Source organism: Solanum lycopersicum, chromosome 1, assembly GCF_036512215.1.
Source record: "Solanum lycopersicum chromosome 1, SLM_r2.1".
Lineage (NCBI taxonomy): Eukaryota > Viridiplantae > Streptophyta > Magnoliopsida > Solanales > Solanaceae > Solanum > Solanum lycopersicum.
In genome coordinates, this window is record NC_090800.1 from 5,745,822 (window position 1) to 5,767,558 (window position 21,737).

Sequence of the window (21,737 nt, forward strand, 5' to 3'; positions counted from 1 at the left end):
CTAGAGTTTTTAAACAAGCAAGACCTCGATTCAGCAGTATGAATGCTTCGAGTGTTTCATGTCCATCCAATTGCCAGGAGAACTACAATAAATTGTTGAATTCTCACATTCAAATGATGGTTGCTTTCAAGTCATATATGATAATGAAAGAAGGGGCATTACCAGAACAATTTGTGGGGTTATTTGCTCCTACTACTACAATGATAAATATAATGTTTACATTCTTTCTTCTTGAATGACCTTATTTATATATCATATATGTTTGTTTAGTTGCAGCCATTTTCTGGATCCACTGTGTTTTCTAGTGACAAATCTACTGAGATTAGCTTCTTTATTTTTGGCAAAGTTTTATGGGTAAGGCAGTACTCATGGTCCAGAACATATTTTTACATGTTAGTATTGACCTATTTGTTAAGGAGTGCATTGGTATTTACTTTCATAGTAGTGAATTTAGTATTGTTGTTCACATGCTTAGTGTTAGCTTGCATTATTTCATATTTTATCGGAGTAAATGTCTTGAGTTTGGATGAAGTCACTTACATGTGTATTTTCCTTTGCAGCCAGGTGATGTTAGTGATAGTAATCGTAGTGAACCCCGCTGAAGTTTCATGAACAATTGTAGATCCTTTCTTGAGTTTGGATGCTAGTGATCTAAAGTTTAAGCAATTTTTTGTAGTGATTTGAAGTTCAAGCAAGTTTTTGTAGTGATTGAGAGTTTCTTGTAATAATATGGTTGAAGTGAATAACATGTTCCAATTAAGTTTGTAGAACTAATAGTACACTTTATGACATGCTTTTGTGGTGAACTATTGTGTTATTTCATATACTAATATGCCCTTTTAGATTTGTCTATGTTAATTAATTAGTTATTATAATTTAAATTTGAATATTTAATTTCCAGCAAAATTTTAGAAAAAGATAAATTTCATAAATAGCAGGGGTTAAAACTCTTGTTAGTTTTAATGTATAATTCATGAATCGTGGGGTTTTTTTTGACTCCCAAAATATATAAATTGTTGGGGTTCTAAATCCTAGAATTTGTGTAGTTATCAATTTGTGGGTTCAAAACCCCCGTTAGTAAACCCCCGCTACTGGTACCAGGGGTTGGAAAAAAAATCCTGCGACATAATTGTGGCACACCTAATTGTAGGATTTTCTGCAACTTCCCTAAAACTAAGTTGCGGGGGTTACTGACCTCCGGAATGTGTAATTTTAACCCCCAGATTTTTAAGTGTTTTTTTTTAGTCTAAATAGTTTTCTTTTTGGGGCTACAAGTGTTCTTTTGCTATCAATAAATCGAACTAATAAAAATGTTATTAAATTATTACTATTGAATTAATGAGTTTTTAATGGTTTTATTAAAAAAAAATGGATTATTGGTTCGATATTAATTTTTTAATATTGAATAAATCGATAATTCATAAAGATGTGAACATTAATTTTGTAATTTACCCTACATAAATATTAAATATTAATATCAATACATTATTGGTTACTACATTTGTTAGTTAGCCTTCAATTCATATTATTGTCCTAGTTCTTTTGTTTGAGTTGCGAACATTGCATAAAATTACATTATTTTCTTGTAGCACTAAATTATTGGAGAAGTCATATAATTATCTTATGAAATTTTTTTTTTTATTGGAAATTTGAATAGTTAAGGACAAAAAAAAAAGAAAAAAAATATCTTACTCCCCCGTTTCAAAAAGAATGTTTCTATTTTCTTTTTAGTTTGTTTAAAAAAGAATGACCCATTTACTTTTTTGGCAATATTTTAACTTTAATTTTTCACGTGACATCTTTAAGACCATAAGATTAAAGGACATTTTGGTACATTTGACATAACTTTAACTAGGCCAATCTTTTTGAAACTCCGTTCCAAGTCAAACTAGGCCAATCTTTTTTAAACGGAGAAAGTATTAATTTAGTGTAATTAAAAATTCAAAATAAACAAATTGAACCAATAATATATTAAACGAACCGAATTGACTGATGCACACCCTAAATTTCATAGTCTCTCAAGTAACTTAATTTTTATATATATATATATATATATATATAGTACATTTATGGATTCCAAATTATACAATCTTTTTTATTGAGTTCTTTTATATATATATATATATAGTACATTTATGGATTCCAAATTATACAATCTTTTTTATTGAGTTCTTTATAAAATTTACAGAGACATGTTTATAAATATCTTTTAAGTTTGCGTGATAATGCAACAATTTTCTAAATTTGATAAATATTTATATTAACTTAAACTCTTATTTTTGAGGTGATGTGATGGTTTAAAAACTCTTTTGTTTAACTCAAATTTCATTTCCCATAAATGCTGACACGTTTTTTTTTATTTTTGAAACGTAATCTCAATCCTCAGATAACAGGAGCCAGCAGATCTTGACCGTTGATTTTGCAACACCATGTTTGGAGGGTTATTATGCATTGTTCCGTGATGTACCCTATTGTATTGTATTGAAATTATTTTAATAAACAAAATATTTGGATAGATTGTATTATTTTCCATCATTACATATTAATAATTTGAATGACAAACTTATAAGAAATCGTAGCGAAACTGGAAATTTCATTAAGGTTGTTCAAGATTTAATATGTGTAGGAAAAATAATTTGTACTTTATGTCCTTCAACTTTAAATGTGCATAAATAAGCACTTAAACTTCTATAAAAAAGATCAAGTAGACACAAATTTACTACATGACACAATACATGTAGGACACAAAATTGTCATATAGGGTGTCATAAAGGACGAATGTGTCCATTTGTTCACTTCTATACAATTTTAAGTGTCTACTTGTTCACACTCAAAGTTAAAGGTCATAGTTATCAACTGACGCCAAATTAAGGCTCATGCTTATGCATTATGCCTCAAGATTATGATCGTATCACAATCAAAATAAATATTAGGCTTAAGTCATATGCGGCCCCTTAAAGTTGTTCGCATAATTCACTTAGACACCTCAACTAAGACTATTACCTATTAGACACTTTAATATTAAAGAATATGTATCTATTGAACATAAAACGAAAACTTTTTTAAAAAATATTTTGTGTGTAGTTCACGCGCTTTGACTTAAAAAAAATGACAAATAAAATTATGACACTTGGCACATGGACCCAATCTAGCAATAAAATATAATTTCTTAATTTAAAAAAATGAAAAATAGTTTCCTTTTATTTATTAATCACAAAAATATTAACAAAAGAAAATCTCCAGCCCCACCTAACCCTTTGACCTTTCTTCTTCCTTTATCCATTCATCTACCCAGTAACCCCGGCCACCATAACAAAAATAAAAACCTCCCTTTCAAATTTAATCTCCTATCATCTGTTATTCTCCATTTGTTTTGAGATTTTTGTGAAAATAAATAAACGTCAATAAATTGTTTTTAAGATTCATGACCAAGAAAAATTGAAAGTATGTTGAATTTTTTAATATCATCTTTAATAAATTAATGAGTGGCGATGTTTGTTCAATCGCAGTGATCGAAATAGAGATAGACGAATATCGATCAATTTTTAACTCCAATGTTCGAATTTTTCTTCTTCACATATTAAATTAGCAGATTCTTTTTACAAAAAATGAAAAAAAAAATGAATGAAACAAAATGCTAAGAATTTTGAAACCATTAGAATGGTGGGGGAAGAAGATAACCACTGATGCTAAGAATTTTGAAATCATTAGAATGGTGGGGAAGAAGATAACCATTGGAGCATGGGTATGGGGGTTGTGTTGGGTTGGGATTGATAGAAATAGGGAAGAAGAAGAAGAACAAATCTTCTTTTTTGTTAATTATTTTTTTTAAAATTAACTTAGGGGTATAAATTAAAAAAATATTATTTTTAATAAATTAACGCGCTCAAGAAAAGTGAATTACACGTTTTTTGCCATGTCAGCATTTTGTGTCTAATAGGAATGACTTTTGAACAAATAAAGTGTTCAATTGGCACAAGAATTAATTGAGGTGTCTAAATGAATTATGCGGACAACTTTGAGTGACTGGAGATGACTTAGGCCTAAGTATTATATTTAAACTTAAAACAGGTAACATCCATCCAAATAAGGTGTAATAGTGCACGTGCTGCCCATTTTATTATATTTTATTTGTTATTTTTCTCTATCATATAGTCACATTCCATGTATGGAATTCTCCTATAACTACAACACAAAAAATAGAGAATTGGGGTTTGGGGTATAGGAAAGAGTCTTTGGTTTTGGTTTTCTGTTGTGATTTATTCTTCTAAGTCTCCTGAATATTTGCTACTTTTATGGCTATTGCTACTTGCTAGTGATCCATTTGTTCAAAATTTATTTTTTTTCTAAATAGGATTCTTGAAATCTTAATTAATAAGATTTAACACCCCATTCCTCTTCCTCTTCTCTCTTACCTTTTTGTTCTGTGGGTTAACATCTTGTTACTTGGTAAAAAATTCCATTTGTATCACTGGATCCTAAAGAAGATTTGGCTTTTTTTCAAAATTTTGTTCTTTTTTTTGTTTGTTTCCTTCGATCTGAGATTCTGTATTTTTTACTTTTTGTGGGATTCCACTGTCTTTTTTGGAATTCTGCACGGCAGAGGAGTCAGACTTCTCACCAATTCCTCTATCTGTGCAGCCACAGAGTCAGAATTCTCACTATTTCTTTGTTTTTTTGGAATTCGTCGGAATTACAGTGACATTATTTAAGTTTTTACTTTGGTGTAATTGTTACTTAGATAATGGAAGGATATCAAGATTTGAAGTTTGTGTGCAAATGGTGTAACAAAAAGTACCCATGTGGGAAGTCACTTGGAGGACACATAAAGTGTCATGTAGTTGATGAAAAATTTGAAACTGCTAAGTTGAAAAAGAAGGAATCTTGGAATATTAGTAGTGGAAAGAATCAATCGAGTGGTAGTTATGTTCTTAGAGAGAATCCCAAGAAAACTTGGAGGTTTGAGGATTCTAACCTATATTGGTCGGACTCTCCAAAAATAATAACAAACAACACTCGCACTACTTTTGGAGAATCTGACACGCATCCGAACAACATAGATTCTAAGTATACCGCAGCTCAAGAAAAAGTGTGTCAGCAATGTGGAAAGGGCTTTCCATCCATGAAAGCTTTGTGTGGTCATATGGCTTGTCATTCAGAAAAAGATAAAGGGGGTTTGAAAGATGATGACGACGACGACGACGATGATAACTCATGGACTAGTAGTGATCATAGCCATTCAGATACTGAAGCTGGTGAGCTAATCAGTCAAAGTTGTAGATCAAAGACTACTAAGAGATACAACAAAATTGTAGTTAAGTCGAATAATTATAATTGTTCGTCTTCTGTGTCTGAGATTGATCAAGTTCAAGAACAAGAAGAATTAGCCAAGTGTTTGATAATGTTGTCAAGGGATTCTAGGTCTTGGAATGGTGTTGATTCACTTGTGGAGACTTCTGATAACAATTCTGCTATTTTAGAGACTAAACCGTCGTCTAGTGACATGAGGAATAATGCTAGAAAGAACGGTGTTAAACGTGTATACAATCAAGATGAAAAGCCTCGAATGAAGAAAGAGGGAGACACAATCACGAAGATTGATATGTTGGAAGGTGAAACTCAATCCGAGAACTCTGATTCAGACTACTACTTAGGCGAAAATGGGAATATCGAATCAGATGGCTCTGTTGAGAGGTACTTAGGAAATGGTAAAGGAAAATGGAATACCTCTAAAATGAGTTTTGCAGCTTGGTTAAACGAGAATTTGAGTGACGAGAAAAATGGAATAAACAGAATCAAACAATATATAACAGAGTCAAGGAAGAATTTGGGTAAGAAATGTGAACGCGATGGCTATGGATTAGCCTCAAATTCGTATATATGTGAATCGAAAAAGAGAGCCATGGATCCATATAATGATCTAGAGATAAGGAATGACTCCAAGAAGATGAAGTTGTGTGTTAAGAGTCCTGAAGGATACAAGAATGATATACATAAGACGAGAAAATACGAGTGTTTGAACTGCAAGAAGGTGTTTAGCTCATATCAGGCACTTGGTGGACATAGACCGTGCCACAAAAAGGTCCACGATTATTCTGAATCAACGTATGAAACTGGTGAGAATAGCCTTGGTGCTGATCATAATGATCCTAAATGCACAAAACTTGGCAAGCATAGGGACGTTTTTCGCAACAAAAAACAAGTAGTTCCTTCTCAAGATTTGCCTTATGAACCCGAGATAAAGGTTAAAACGAAGAAATCCAAAGGACACAAATGCCCGTTTTGCTATAGGATGTTTAAGTCTGGTCAAGCTTTAGGTGGACACAAAAGGTCACATTTTATTAATGGTAGTGATCAGGAGAATCTCAATCAACAATCATCAGCTGTAAAGCGCGAAGTTGTTGACTTACTCGATCTTAATCTTCCTGCTCCGGTAGATGAGGAGGACGAAGAACATGCTCGATACATGTCCTGGTAGATGGTTATAAACAAGATGATATATACTCAGCAGGTGCTTATCCTCATTAAGTTTTCATGCTCTTTTTTCTATTGTCAATGTTGCCAGAGGTAGGACAAGCATTCTTTCTAATTAGTTGAAGCTAAGTTGCTTGGACTCTTCAATAATGTCGATTAGTATGTGTGGAATACATCATAAAGTGGTGTATTTTTGGAGGATCTGGCTGGAGATTCGATCGGCCTTGTATGGAATACTCTTGGGCTCTCCGACATGGCTCCCCATGTGCAAGAACGTTTTTGAAGAGTTTGAGCGAGCAAGATGTCTTTTGTGAGAACTCTCACATTTCCCTTCAGATTTTGGTATGTTTCAAGAACATGGTTTTCATTTTTGCTAGTTAATTTCATCTACTTATTAAAGTTTTGGGACATGCAAAATTTACATCGAAGTCTTTTCTTATCTCTATGATTAATAACTTAAATTTAATTTTCTTCTGATCAAGACTAATTGACCTTTTGTTTGCATTGTTCTAGCTTAATTTGGTTGTCCTTAGTTCTTTCAATATTGATTATTGACAGTTATGAACTCAGGATTTAAACATTATGAATTTTTGAGTTTAGAATATCAAAATATATGTCTAATTTATTTACACAACCACTTGCACACTTGCGCGTGCATACACACATGGCCCCAGAGCCACTTATCTGAGATTACACTAGTGTTGTTGTTGTTTTAGAATGGTGGTTAACATTTTTCTAGTGCTTCTATGGGTATGCTATCGTTGTTAATCCTTCTATCTCCTATTGCTCAATGAACCAACTTCAGGCCGTAGTAAAGGTTGTTATCTTGCATTCTAATACATGTTATAATTACAACTACTTCAAATATTGTTTACTTATTAGCTTTATAAGTGAATTTTAGGATACATTTGTACAATTTTAAGCATGTTTAAACTAGGGATGTACACTATTTGGATTAAATCAAAAAATCAAACTGAATTCTAATTTAAATTGGTTTTTTGGATTCTTGATTTGGTTTTGGATTTATAATTTACTTTGTTTGGTCTATTGATTTGGTTTCGAATTTGGAAAAATGACAACCGAAAAACAAAAAAATAGAATATATATATATATATATATATATATATATATATATATATATATATATATATATATATATATATATATATACACACACACACACCATAATTGTCACTTGTGGTGTTATTATCATGGATATTTTTGTCTATTGATCAGACTCTTTGAAAATATAAATAGGTATATATTAGATACTTTTTAAAAAAAATGCATTTTCAAAGATTTTGATACGAATGCAATGATATTTTTAAAAATTATGAGAAAGAAACAACTTTTTATTATTAATTTTCTTTTTGCTCTTGTTTGTTATATGTTCTTTTTCTTTTTATTATTTAGAATATTGTATTCTGATTATATCATTTTCACTATGTATGCTATCTCATATGAATTTGTATTTCATAAATATATATGTATTTTGTTTTTCAACAGTTAATTTGTATTTTTTTTAGAATGTTGTATACTGATTATATTATTTACTATGTATGTTATATGTTTTCCAGAATCTTGTATTCTTATTTCTTCCATAGTCAATTTGTATTTATTTTTGTAGAATATTATATCCTTCCTCAACAAATTTATTATTTCCATCAAGTATGTTTTTTTCCCCAAAAAATCATGTACCCTTTCATAAATCATATTCATACATATTAAGGTATACGTGTGTGTGTGTGTGTGTGTGTGTGTGTGTGTGTATATATATATATATATATAGTAATCAAGTAATACAATTTTGATCACCGAAATAAAATTTGTAGTTTGAAAGAGAAAAAAAATCAATTTTAATTTGAATGGTAAAGTGAGCACATAAAATGTAAAAAATATTGGTATACAATTAAAATGAAAACATAACAAAGGAAAGTTGATCTAATAGAATGAAAAAAGAGTTTTTTTTTTTTTGAAATTGTTAATGATGAGAACTTTAAGTGATATGTTCCTTTTCCAAAAACTATTATCTTACTTTTTCATCATACTACTTTTTTGTATTTTATATATTATTATACAATATTTTAAATAAAAATTAGAATAAATAGAAATACGAATAAAATACATATTGAAATGAATACGAAATACAAAATTCTCAAAGAAACAAATACATACACATGCAAAAAATATATGAATACAAATATGTTTCTTAAATAACTATAAATTCATTTGGTGTACATATTTGAATGAATACAAATTAATAAAAAATGATTAAGATTATGGAGAGAAAAAAAGAAAAAAGTTTGAGTTTTATTTGAACATGTAATTGATGAGAAAATTAAGTGATCTTTACCGTTTTTTGAAATATTCTCCCTTGATTTTCTCCTTTTGTTATTAAATAATTTTATTCATTAAATAAAAACAAATAATATAAACATAAATAAGATACATAAAAAATTAAAATTTTAACATTTTTACTAAATATTAAAAGTGTTGCTAATGAGCCCTTTTAAATGTTAAAATATTGACATTTTGAAAAATTTCCCATTTTTTAAAAAAGAGAATACATATTTCTTAAAGTATTTTGGATTGAGATATAAACATGTAATAATTTTTGGTCTTTTTTCGGTAAAAAAAATAAGGAAAAATTGTATATACTGGCAAACTAATAAATCAAATTAATTGCAATAACCACCTTTTGATTTAATTATGTCCCGTAGCAAACTGTTTGTCAGTCACCTCTCTCCCTCAAACTCTCGCTCGCCACTCTCCTCTCTCGCTCCATCTCTCGCTCGCTTCCTCTCCCTTTTACACAAAGACAAGTATATAAAATTTGTTTCTATTTGTATAAAGCAGAGGAAATTGTATAAATACATTTATTTTTGTTCCCCTCTCTCCCCTCTTCCAGATCTCGCTCGCCACTCTCCCTAATCTCGCTTGTCACCCTCGTCTCTCTCGCTTATTCAAACAGAAGCAAAATGTATAAATTGTGTTTCTATTTGTATAAAGCGGGAGAAAATTGTATATACACATGCAAATACATATATTTTCGTCCTATACACTTATAATTATACAATAAAAATACTCTCCTGCCCAGTTTCCTTTGCCTTTCTCTCTTTCTTGTTTTATACAAATTCAAAGTGTATATAATTTCTCTCTTTCTCGTTTTATACAATTCATTCAATTATATATTCCCTGCCCAAATCTCTTTTGCATTTCTATCTTTCTCATTTTATACAAATTCAAATTGTATATAATCGTTTTATACACTTATTATTATACAATTTGTTTTTATACAATTCTCTGCCCAAGTCTCTTTCTCTTTTTCGTCTTATACATTTCGCTTTATATAATTCACTTCAATTGTATATATATAGCGAATTACACATAAATATGTTTGCTATAAAGCGCAATTATGCAAACTTTGTTATAGCATACAAATATGAATTTTATGTTTACTATATATAAAAGTTTCCCAAAAAATAAATCATGAGACTAATTCAGTTTCAAAATTAGCTTATGAGCAAAGAATTATCAAATATCATACCAGAACACAACGACTCATTCTCACGATCAATATGGTAGACTTCAACATTTTTGAGGGAAACTTTTGTGTTGCATGCATAGTTTGTCACATGTGGTGTCATTATCATGGTGAGTTTTTATTTATATTGTTCGAACTCTTTAAAAATATAAACAGGTACATATTAGATATTTTATAAAAACAATGCACTTTTAAAAAAATTGACACGAATGCGACGATATCTCAGCAACATACAATTTTTTATAATTAATTTTCTTTGTGCTCTTGTTCGCTGTATGTGTCTTTTTCTTACTGTCAAATTTTATTAATAACATCTTCAATATTGTATCTATCGACGCCACAAGACTTTTTAGGCCAAATGCAATTTGCAAGTTGACAAAGATATAGTCATCAAATTAGTCCAATCATAATAAGTACACTTTAGTGTTTCATTACAACAATCAATCATACAAGTCATTAACAAGAGTTGATCAACATGGAAGCAATTACTAACATTAAGGTTCTTTGTACAAGTACAAGTCCATTCTAAAAAAAGTTGAAATAGCCCTCAACATAAAGTCTCTAGACTATGTACTACTATGTTTATTTCATCTTTGCAAATTAGAAATTAAATATTTGATTATGCGGCTTGTCCTTCAAATGAATTGGCCTTTAATTTTATTCTTTAGCAATTAAACTTATGTCAAGCAGGGCATAAATTCTAAGGATGTGAGGCATAACTTGTGGAATACTATGATGTGAAGTGAAAAAAATTGTTTGCCTTGAGGGACAAAAATTAAAGACAACCACAAAATAGGGATAAAGGTGCAAAAGACCTGATTTTGAAGTATATGAGTGCATTAATCAATATATAATTGTCTCAATTTCTGGGACATTGTTTGTTCAAAGATAGATTTGAAATTTTAGCTTTATGAGTTCAATCTTCAAGTTTTTTTAGCCTTGAAGTCATTATATTCTCATTTATGTCATTATTTTTTTACAATGATTTTATAAAAATCATTTTTAACACGTGGCCAATCATAATTCGGTCATGTCATCAGTTTTTTTATTTAAAAAAATCATAATTCTGAAGAAAAAAATAATTTTTTTTATTATTAAATAAATTGATGACGTGACCAATTATAATTCGGCCACGTCATCAATTTTTTTAATTAAAAAATCAAAATTCTGAATAAAAATTAAATATTTTTTTGATTTTTTTTAATTAAAAAGTTAATGACGTGGCCACGTGTCAAAAAAGGTTTTGCAAAACCATTGTTAAAAAATAACGGCATGAATGAGTCTTTTCTTTAATGATAATGACAAAGATGAGTCAAACTTTTAACTGATAGGATAAATAAATCTTTTATGAAAGCTCAATAACATATTTGAGCCTTTTCCTTTATAATATATAACTATGATTTTAAAATATTATTTAATATAGCTGCACTAAGGGTTTTTATAGAAAATCACTCTACACTCTCATATCACCCTCCCTTTCTTTGTCCCACTCTCTTTACTCTTCAAATTTGTATTTAATTCCTCAATACAATTAGAAAGACAAAGATGAAGTAAATTGACAAAGAAAAATGGTTCACCAAGTTCCTTGAGATGCATATATGTATCAAAACGAATTGTGTATTTGTGTATCAAATACACATGTATATCTATGTTTGTTTGATGAATGATATGTATGTGTAATTGTGTTTGATTGTTGATTGATACGTATGTGTTTCTGTGTATCTATGGATCTATGTTTCAGTTTCAAAATTAATAAGTGTATATGTATATTTGTGTATTTGTGTTTGGTTGAGAATTTATACATATGTGTATTTGTCTACATGTATTTGATTGATGATTAATGCATTTGTATTGTGTCTATCTATTTATGTTTCATTTTCTAAGCTAATATGTGTATCGATGTGTGATGTTGGGAGAGAGGAGAGAAGCAAAAATACATGTTGTATCACTATACAAACTCAAGTTGAATATGAGATACAATCTATATCTAGTATTTTTCCTTTTTTATCTTGATCTCGATCTCTGCTCTCTCAAATTATTGTTATGAATTAAAATTAAGAAAACTAGGTTATTTAAGATTTTTTTTGTTTTTATATTTTTAAATGTTATGAGTTCATATATATTACTCTCTATATCTCAATCTATGTGACACTCTTTTCTTTAGTAAATATCTTTTGAACTTAATCCTAAATATTGATATGACTCGTAAAAACCATTTTTCTTCCATTATGTCGTATTAATTGCTTATTAGTTTAACAAACACTTTTAGAATAATATTTAAATAACTTCAAGCTAACAAAAAAAATGCAATTGTTAATTATTACTAGTGGTTCCCTTTGATGTTGGAAATAATAAAGGATTATGAAGCCCAAACACCAAGTTTGGCTAAATGGAACGAGAGGTTCTTGTCAGAATAAATTGTTAAAATGATCATTTCAAAGCATGGTGTTCTTGATTTCCTTCTATGAAAATATACGATGGCGGATCCAAAATTTAACGTTATAACTTTTAAATTGAAAGTAAATTTTGAAATGTATTTGCAACTCTATATATACTTAGCTTGCAGTATGCGCACACACTTAACTTAATGTGGTAATAGATTATGCAGAACTCTGAATTTATTATATTAAATCCAATATTGTAAATAAGTATTATATATTTTGACAAACTTAGCTCACAAAGCTTGAGCAAAAATCACCATTGATGACTGCCATTAGAGAAGGAAGAAGAAGGAGAGAAACTGATTTGTTCTGTATTGAAAAATATATGTTGTAACTGAACTACATTGCTATTTATATATACAAACAGATGATTCTAGAATAATTCAGTTAGGCCTTTTTTGTAACAACCTCTCTAACTACCACTCAATCATAAAAACAAAAAGTAAGTAACTAACTTTTTGAAATGAGTAACTAATAACTAATTCTAGGAAAAGGAGTTCTCAATACCCCCCCCCCCTCAAGTTGAAGGTGATGCAATCACTGTCAACTTGGACAATATATTTGAGTGTTTGATTCCAGTCAATGCTTTGGTGAGTATATCAGCTAATTGTTGAGCAGTGCCAATATGATGTAAAGTAATGAGGCCCTCTTGAAGTTTAGTCCGGACAAAGTGACAATCTATCTCAATGTGCTTGGTTCGCTCATGAAAAACAGGATTTCGTGCAATATGCAAGGCAGATTGACTATCACAGAACACATGAAATGGTTCAGTGCCAGGAACAGTCAGTTCTTCAAATAGTCTTTGCAACCATACTAATTCACCAACGACCTTTCTAAGTGATCTGTATTCTGCCTCAGCTGAAGACAAGGAAATAGTTTCTTGTTTCTTGGACTTCCAGCTCACAGGACTATTACCAAGCAAAACTACATACCCAGTAACGGATTTTCTAGAATCAGGGCAAGATGCCCAGTCTGAATCACAAAAAGCTCTCACTGTGTAATCATCTGTATTGGACATGAAAATATCTAATGTTGGATCTTGTTTCAGATATCTTAACATTTGAAAGGCTGCTTGTAGATGAGGCTCTCTAGGTGCATGCATAAATTGACTTAAGTGTTGTACTCCATAGGCAATGTTCAGTCTAGTATTTGTGAGAAAATTGAGTTTACCTATGAGCTTTCTGTAGTAAGCAGGATCTGAGAGTAAAGAACCTTCTTTAGCTCTCAACTTGATTAATGGATCAAGGGGTGATGAGAAAGGTGTGAAATGACTGCAATTATATTCCTTGAGCAGATCCAAGGTGAACTTCCTTTGAGAAATGAGAATGCCATCTTCCTTATACAAGACTTCTAAACCAAGGAAGTAGTGTAACCTTCCCAGGTCTTTTATCTTGAAAGTCTCATGCAGAAAAGTCTTCAGATTTTGTATCTCCACAAGATCAGTACCAGTGATTATTACATCATCCACATATACAGCTACTAACACCATTGATGAACTTGATTTTTTATGAAATAAAGAATAGTCATTCATGGAATGAGTGTATCCTCTTGAGTTGAGAGCATCTGTTAACTTTGCGTACCATTGTCTGCTTGCCTGTTTCAGGCCATATAAAGATTTATTCAACTTGCAAACAAGATTAGGATTGCCAGTGTCTAATCCTTGTGGTATGTCCATGTAAACTTCCTCCAATAAATCCCCATGAAGAAAATCATTATTGACATCTAACTGGAATATATTCCAATGTTTCTTGGCTGCAGTAGTAAGCAAAGCTCTAACAGTTGTCATTTTCACAATTGGGGAAAATGTTTCAGTGTAATCGACCCCAGCATGTTGAGTATAACCTTTCACAACTAACCTGGCTTTCAGTCTTTCTATTGAACCATCTGCTTTATGTTTAATCTTGTATACCCATTTGCATCCAATAGGTTTCTTCCCAGATGGCAAGGGAACTAGATCCCATGTATGGTTTTCATGCAGTGCACTGAATTCTTGTGTCATGGCAGTTTTCCATGCAGGATTCATAGCTGCTTCTTCATAAGATGATGGTTCACATTCATGAGAAATATTCATCACAAAAGACTGACTAGAAGGTGTCAAATCCTCAGGGGCAATATGACTATTGTGTGTAAAAGAAGTGCAAAGTGAGAGTGAAGTGGTTTTGGGTTTAGGTGAATGTAATCTTTTAGGTAAGATGGTGTTGTGTGAACTCTGGTTGATTTTCTAAGAACAGGTGCAGTTTTAGGATGTTCAGAAAAAGGTTGTGTTAAACTAGTGGTTTCAGCAGAACTAGATGTTATAGGTGATGTTGGTTGATGAGTTCTTTGATCACATTGTTCAAGGTTAGTGTGAGATGATATAGGAGGATTTTGTGTAGGATTAGGAAGAGGTGATTCATTATCAGGATATAATGAAGAGAAAGAAGGAATGTCAGAATGGAAAAGTGGAGATGTAGGAAAAACAGTAGTATTTTTTGTCAAAGAAAAAGGAAATATTGTCTCATGAAACACCACATCCCTGGAAACATGGATCTTTTTAGTAGCTAGACTTAATACTTTGTACCCCTTTGTGTTAGGAGGATATCCTATGAAGACATGAGGACTGGTTTTAGGATCAAATTTGGTTCTTTGTGGTTTTGGTATGGTGGGATAACATAGTCAACCAAAACTTCTCATGTGTGAATATGATGGTTTTCTTTGGTGTAATACTTCAACAGGACACTTATTTTCCAAGGCATGTGATGGTAGTCTGTTGATAATATGAGTGGCTGTTAGAATGCATTCCCCCCAGTATTTTATTGGTAGGTTAGATTGGAAAAGGAGTGCTCTAGCTGTTTCAAGTACATACTTGTGTTTTCTTTCCACTACACCATTTTGTTGTGGTGTGTGTGGGCAAGTTTTCTGATGGAGGATACCTTTGGATTGGAAAAACAAATTGGCTTCAGTGCTTGAGAGTTCTAATCCATTATCTGATCTTATTTTCTTTATTGAGGTTTGAAACTGATTTTCAACCATCAATACAAACGACTTCACCACATGTAATGCATTACTTTTATTGCTTAAGAGATAGGTCCATATAGCCCTACTGCAATCATCTACTAAGGTGATGAAATAGCTGAAGTTGTTGTGTGTTTTGGTGTGGTAAGGCCCCCATAGATCAATGTGTAACAAATCAAAACATTTAGTGGACTGAGTGGTTTTAATGGGAAATGGTAACCTGGTTTGCCTAGCCATAAGACAGATTGGACAAAAAAAAGGTTGTTTGGTTGAGAACTTCACTGGTATTGAGGTTAATCCTCTCATCTTCACAAAGGGAACATGACCAAGTCTATAATGCCATAACAGGTCTGCAGCATTTGCATGAGATGTAAAAGAAGTGAAACAAGAATTATCACTTTTATTGGTAACAATTGTATTCTTTACAACAGGAGTAGAATCAACAAAACAGGTCTTTGTATTTGCACTAGGGAAACAGAAATAGGAACTAGATGAATATTGTGGTTTATTTGTATTGAGTACATGAGATGAAAGACAAGGAAAATTGTGATTGTGCTGAGGAATAGGATTGTTCTTCTGTAGGCACTTTGAACAGAGAAAGTACAGCCCATCATGTGTCTTACCAATTTCCAGAGGCCTCTTCAGTGAAGGGGCCTGCAGTATACAAAATGAATTAGTGAAGATAGTGTTACATTGAAGATTTTTATTCAAAGAACTTATGGATATCAAATTATATTTGAAGGTAGGTATCAAAAGAACATTTGACAATGTGATCTCAGAAGTTAACCTCACTTCTCCAACTTGTGTCACCTTGACTCTATATCCATTAGGTAGTCTAACAAGTATTGGATAAGGTATTGTAATGATTTTGGTTAGATTGGTCTTATCAAAGGTTATATGATGAGTAGCCCCTGAGTCTAAGATCCAAGAGTCAGTTTTTGTTTTGAAACATCCACATGAAAGTTTATCATAATCTACAGAGGAATTGCAAGCAATTATACCTGCAAAGTTGGCAGATGCATTATCAGATACTGGATTATTAGATGCAGATCCATCTCCCATGTTTCCTCCTTGGAAGTGCTGCAACATACTGAACAAATGATGATATTGTTCTTGAGACAAAACACTTGCAGGACCACTCTGAGTACTAGATTCACCCTTCTCTAGCAGATCTCCATGAACATTTGCTGCAGTACCTTTACCTTTGTGTCCTTTATACTGGGAAGAATTAGAGTTTTGATTCTGGTTGTATTGACTCCTTGGTGGATAGTTATTGTAAAGCTAATTGTTAGGTCCTGAATAGGCATTTGGTCTGCTAGGATATCCATGGAGCTTGTAGCATCTGTCCTTTGTGTGTCCAACTCTTTTACAATGATCACAGAAAGGCCTTGTTCTTGTATTACTATTGGCATAGTTGGTTTGAAAACCTCGCACACCTGAAGGACTTCCAGAACTTCGTGAAGAACTGGAGCTAACATTCAAAGAAGAGGAAGATTCTGCAGAAAATTGATTGTTTGGTTTGAACTCTCTTTGTTTTTCTTCCTGAACCAAGAGAGCAAAAGTTTGTCCCATAGAAGGTAAAGGATTCATCATTAGCATGTTTCCTCGAATGATGGTATAAACCTCATTAAGGCCCAAGAGAAACTGAATGAGTCGTCTATCTAGCTCAGCCTTATGCATTGTCTGTTTAGCACCACATGTACAAGTACAACTACAAATATTCTTAGCACTTAGTGTGGTGAGTTCTTCCCAGAGTTTCTTCATTCTCGTGTAGTATGAAGTAATGTCCAGAACACCTTGATTGAGATCATTAATTTCCTTTTGGATTTGATACAGCTTAGCTCCATTGGTCTGATCATATCGATCCTGTAATTCACTCCACAACTCCAATGAATCAAACACGTATTCTAAACTATCTGCAATGTCCTTACTCAAGGAATTCAGTATCCAGGAAGTAACCATGGCATCACACCTTTCCCATTGACGATAATCAGGAGACTGTGGACTTGGTTTCATGCATTCTCCATTGATGAACCCTAATTTGTTCTTCACTGAAAGTGAACGTAACACACTTCTATTCCATGATCGAAACCCAGCACTATCAAAAGGTACAGGAACTAGCACTGAACCTGCACTATCAGAGGGGTGAATGTATAGTGGACTTCCAGCATCGAAGTTAATTGGAGCTGGAACAGAGGATGACGGAACAGAGGATGAAGATCCAGAAACATGATTCACAACTTCAACCATTGTGCGAATTGAAAAAAAAAAGACGAAATTGAAGATGAACAATTAACAGAGATGAACTCGAGCAGAAAGTAACCTTTAATGCTCTGATACCATGACAAACTTAGCTCACAAAGCTTGAGCAAAAATCACCATTGATGACTGCCATTAGAGAAGGAAGAAGAAGGAGAGAAACTGATCTGTTCTGTATTGAAAAATATATGTTGTAACTGAACTACATTGCTATTTATATATACAAACAGATGATTCTAGAATAATTCAGTTAGGCCTTTTTTGTAACAACCTCTCTAACTACCACTCAATCATAAAAACAGAAAGTAAGTAACTAACTTTGTGAAATGAGTAACTAATAACTAATTCTAGGAAAAGGAGTTCTCAATATATTTGAAAATATTGTCTTTATTTTAGACCATATTATACACCAATGGAAATATTCTTTACCTCACATTTTATTTAGGCGTAATACATATATTGGACTCAAAATTTGGCTTCAAATTTTAATTTTGATCTCCAAGTTTCATAATACACAAATAAACACTTTAACTATCCAATTTTCAAATAAATAAACACATGAGTCTTAAATAGCAAAATACACGTAGGACACCACGTAGGACAAAAAATGACATGTAGGATGACATGTAGGACATATGTGTCTATTTGTTCAATTTTATACAAGTTTAAGTGTCTACTTGTGCACACCAAAAGTTGAAGGGCATAAATGTGATTTGAAGCCAAGTTAAAGGGCATATTTATGTATTATGTCTTTTATTTATATGTCATACTTTTCAATTAACAATTAATGTATCTCAAAAAATATCATACTATCCATTTTAATTTATCTAAGACAAGATCATACTTTTTTGTTTAGAAACACTTAAGATTTTCATTATGAACTCTTGAGTGATGAATATGTAAAATTGTATCTCATATTAGATATCAAGTTGAATTTAAATGCAAGTTTTCTTAAGAATACTCATTGTATTAGGAGAGTTGTTCAAATCAAAAACTATCAATACTATCTTTAAGACTTTAACTAATAATTGTGGACTAACATATTAAGTTAGATGTCTCTCTAAACCAAATGATAAACCCAAGAAATATATACTTACTAATCTGAGTAAATTATTTATGTTGGCATCTAATTAATAAAGCAGTCTATGAAGAAGAATATTATAGTTTTGAAAGTGTTGTTAATGAGGTATAGGTTTTTTTCAAGTCACTCAATTACGTTTTGTCTCAGACTATAGTGTTGCAATTTATAGAGTATCCATAAATTGCAAATAGTAAATTAAAGGTAAATTGTTGCCATGAAGCACACATAAAATATGTGTGTTTTATCCTCGAATAAAGTAATCCAACACCTCGAGTATAATAAGGAGATTAAATTTGTAAACAAAAACATAATGAATTATGTGATCTCATATTTCTTTTCATTGAAGTTAATGTTTTTTCAGTCTATTTCATTTTTTCCTCTTGTCAATTTGTTCGTCTTTCTTTTCGATTTGGTTCATTTAAAAAAGAATGTATTTTTTTCTTTTTATCACCTCTTTAATTCTAATGTTTCACATGACATATTTAAGATTATAAAACTAAAAGTTATTTTAATAAGGTTTTACATATCTTTAGTTTAAAATTACATGATTAAAAATTATCTTTCATTTTTACTTTTTTTAAACTATGTACCAAGTTAAAAACATAAATAAATTGAAACATAAGAAGTACTATTTTGTACCAAAAATATATTTTATTTATATCGAATATAAATAATATAAAAAAGATATACATTTTCTAGATATATTTTTTTTAATTAATGGCTATTTATATCAATTTCTTTTTTGAAAAACTATATCATTAGTATGCTCTTTCTCAATTTGTTGCAGAAAATTCAACGATGAGGCCAACACTGATACTATTAGTCTATTAATATATAATATATCCCAATTTCTAGAATGGGGATTACTTAATTTGAAGCTCTAATTAGTGTAGTGATCACACATCTAATAATAAAATATATGCACTTACTTAACACACCTACCTTTAATATTGACTGTTAAACTTCCTCTCTTTGTTTCCTTTTTTTATGTGACAAATAGGAAAATGCTTTTCAAAATATATTGAGACAGGCGGAATTAGGTGAAATTCGTATAAACTTGATAGTTTTTTTTATAAATTCTATATTTATATTAGAAAATTAAATAAATATATATATGTATATTAAATTATCAATTCCTAACACAATTGATTGATGATTCAGTTTAAGAAAGAGACCATGAAAATTCTTTTCATGCTAGAGTTGTGGGTTTGAAACCCCATCTCTTCTTTTATATTTTTTTTAAAAAGTTGAATCCCAAACTCTTATTCATGACTCTTCTTTATATATATATATCAAAATATATACCTCATTTAACAACCAATAGTACTAGAAAAAAATGTGTATCTCATTTACATAATTTTATGTTATCTTATTTATATTTACTTCAACTACTCTTCAAATAATATATAAAATGTCTTGAGGAAAATACAATTATTATTTGGTACTTTGCTTTAAATGTGTTGTGCCTAGTTCATAAACAAAAGAATGGAGATCAAACATAATATGTATGTTTGCAGCAAATAAAAGAAATGGCCATGTTTATAACATGCCTAATAAAAATAATTGCATCTGCGGTTCTACGTAGTTCATATTTTCACATTACTGTCACGACCCAAACCGGGCCGCGACTGGCACCCACACTTACCCTCCTATGTGAGCGAACCAACCAATCTAAATCTTAACATTTCAATATAATATCAACAGAAAGTAATGCGGAAGACTTAAACTCATTAATAAAAACCAATTCAATAACTATTATTTTCCAAAATCTGGAAGTCATCACCACAAGAACATCTACTTTAAACTACTAATTCTAAGAGTTTCTAAGAAGCTAAAAATACATAAGAAGCTAGTCCATGCCGGAAGTTCAAGGCATCAAGACTTGAAGAAGAAGATCCAGTCCAAGCTAGAAGCATTAGCTCACCCTGAATTTCCGATGTAGTAAGACTGGCTTGAATTACTGTTGAGTTGAAGACGATGGCACGTTTGCTGCACTCCACAAATAAACAAGAAGAGAACATAAAAGTAAGGGTCAGTACAAAACACGGGTACTGAGTAGATATCATCGGCCAACTCAAAATAGGAATCAATATATACCGAGTAATATCATAAAATCAACTATGATACTCAACATGTAGCAACAACAAATACTATATCATTAACAATTACCGTCAAGTTCACACATGAGGACTCAAGCCTCGATACCATACTCATTTGGGAATCATGTTCATTAGATTGAGTATATTAACATCTTTCAAGATTCATTATCTTTATTTCTCTTGTGTCGGTACGTGACACTCCGCTCCCTCAATATTCATTAATCCTCTTGTGTCGGTACGTGACACTCCGATCCCCTAAATCTATGTGTCGGTTCGTGACACCCGATTCCCTAAATCTACGTGTTGGTTCATGACACCCGATCCCCTAATACTACGTGTCGGTTCGTGACACCCGATCCCCTAATACTACGTGTCGGTTCGTGACACCCGATCCCCTAATACTACGTGTCGGTTCGTGACACCCGATCCCCTAATACTACGTGTCGGTTCTTGACACTCGATTCCCTAATTCTACGTGTCGGTTCGTGACACCCGATCCCCTAATACTACGTGTCGGTTCGTGACACCCGATCCCCTAATTCTACGTGTCGGTTCGTGACACCCGATCCCCTAATACTACGTGTCGGTTCGTGACACCCGATCCCCTAATACTACGTGTCGGTTCGTGACACCCGATCCCCTAATCTCCTTCCATCAATTCATCAAGCCTTCTTTCTTACCAAGGCATCATCAATCCCATTATTTTAGTTCATCACGCCTTCTTTTATACCAAGGCCTCATTATTAACAAAGAGATTAGGATTTTGCAAGATTTGGGATTCAATAACTTCATCATGCTTATATAATCACAATTATATAATTACATTCATGCAAGCATACAATTAA

The 21,737-nt window shown here is 31.6% G+C and overlaps 2 protein-coding genes across 2 annotated transcripts; one reads left to right on the plus strand and one right to left on the minus strand.

Moving 5' to 3' along the window:
• Positions 1-366: 366 nt before the first annotated feature.
• LOC101256210 (uncharacterized) lies at positions 367-6,984 on the plus strand. Its single transcript, XM_004228357.5, has one exon. The coding sequence runs from the start codon at positions 4,745-4,747 to the stop codon at positions 6,476-6,478; it is 1,734 nt and encodes a 577-aa protein (XP_004228405.1). The 5' UTR covers positions 367-4,744; the 3' UTR covers positions 6,479-6,984.
• A 9,750-nt stretch (positions 6,985-16,734) lies between these two features.
• Positions 16,735-17,703, minus strand: LOC101262145 (uncharacterized). The gene has a single exon (XM_004228796.1). It carries the CDS (start codon positions 17,701-17,703, stop codon positions 16,735-16,737), a length of 969 nt encoding a protein of 322 aa, XP_004228844.1.
• Between the last annotated feature and the right edge of the window lie 4,034 nt (positions 17,704-21,737).

Coding starts and splice junctions, on each gene's coding strand:
- LOC101256210 (XM_004228357.5), top strand. CDS start 4,745: ATGGAAGGATATCAAGATTTGAAGTTTGTGTGCAAATGGTGTAACAAA.
- LOC101262145 (XM_004228796.1), bottom strand. CDS start 17,703: ATGGTTGAAGTTGTGAATCATGTTTCTGGATCTTCATCCTCTGTTCCG.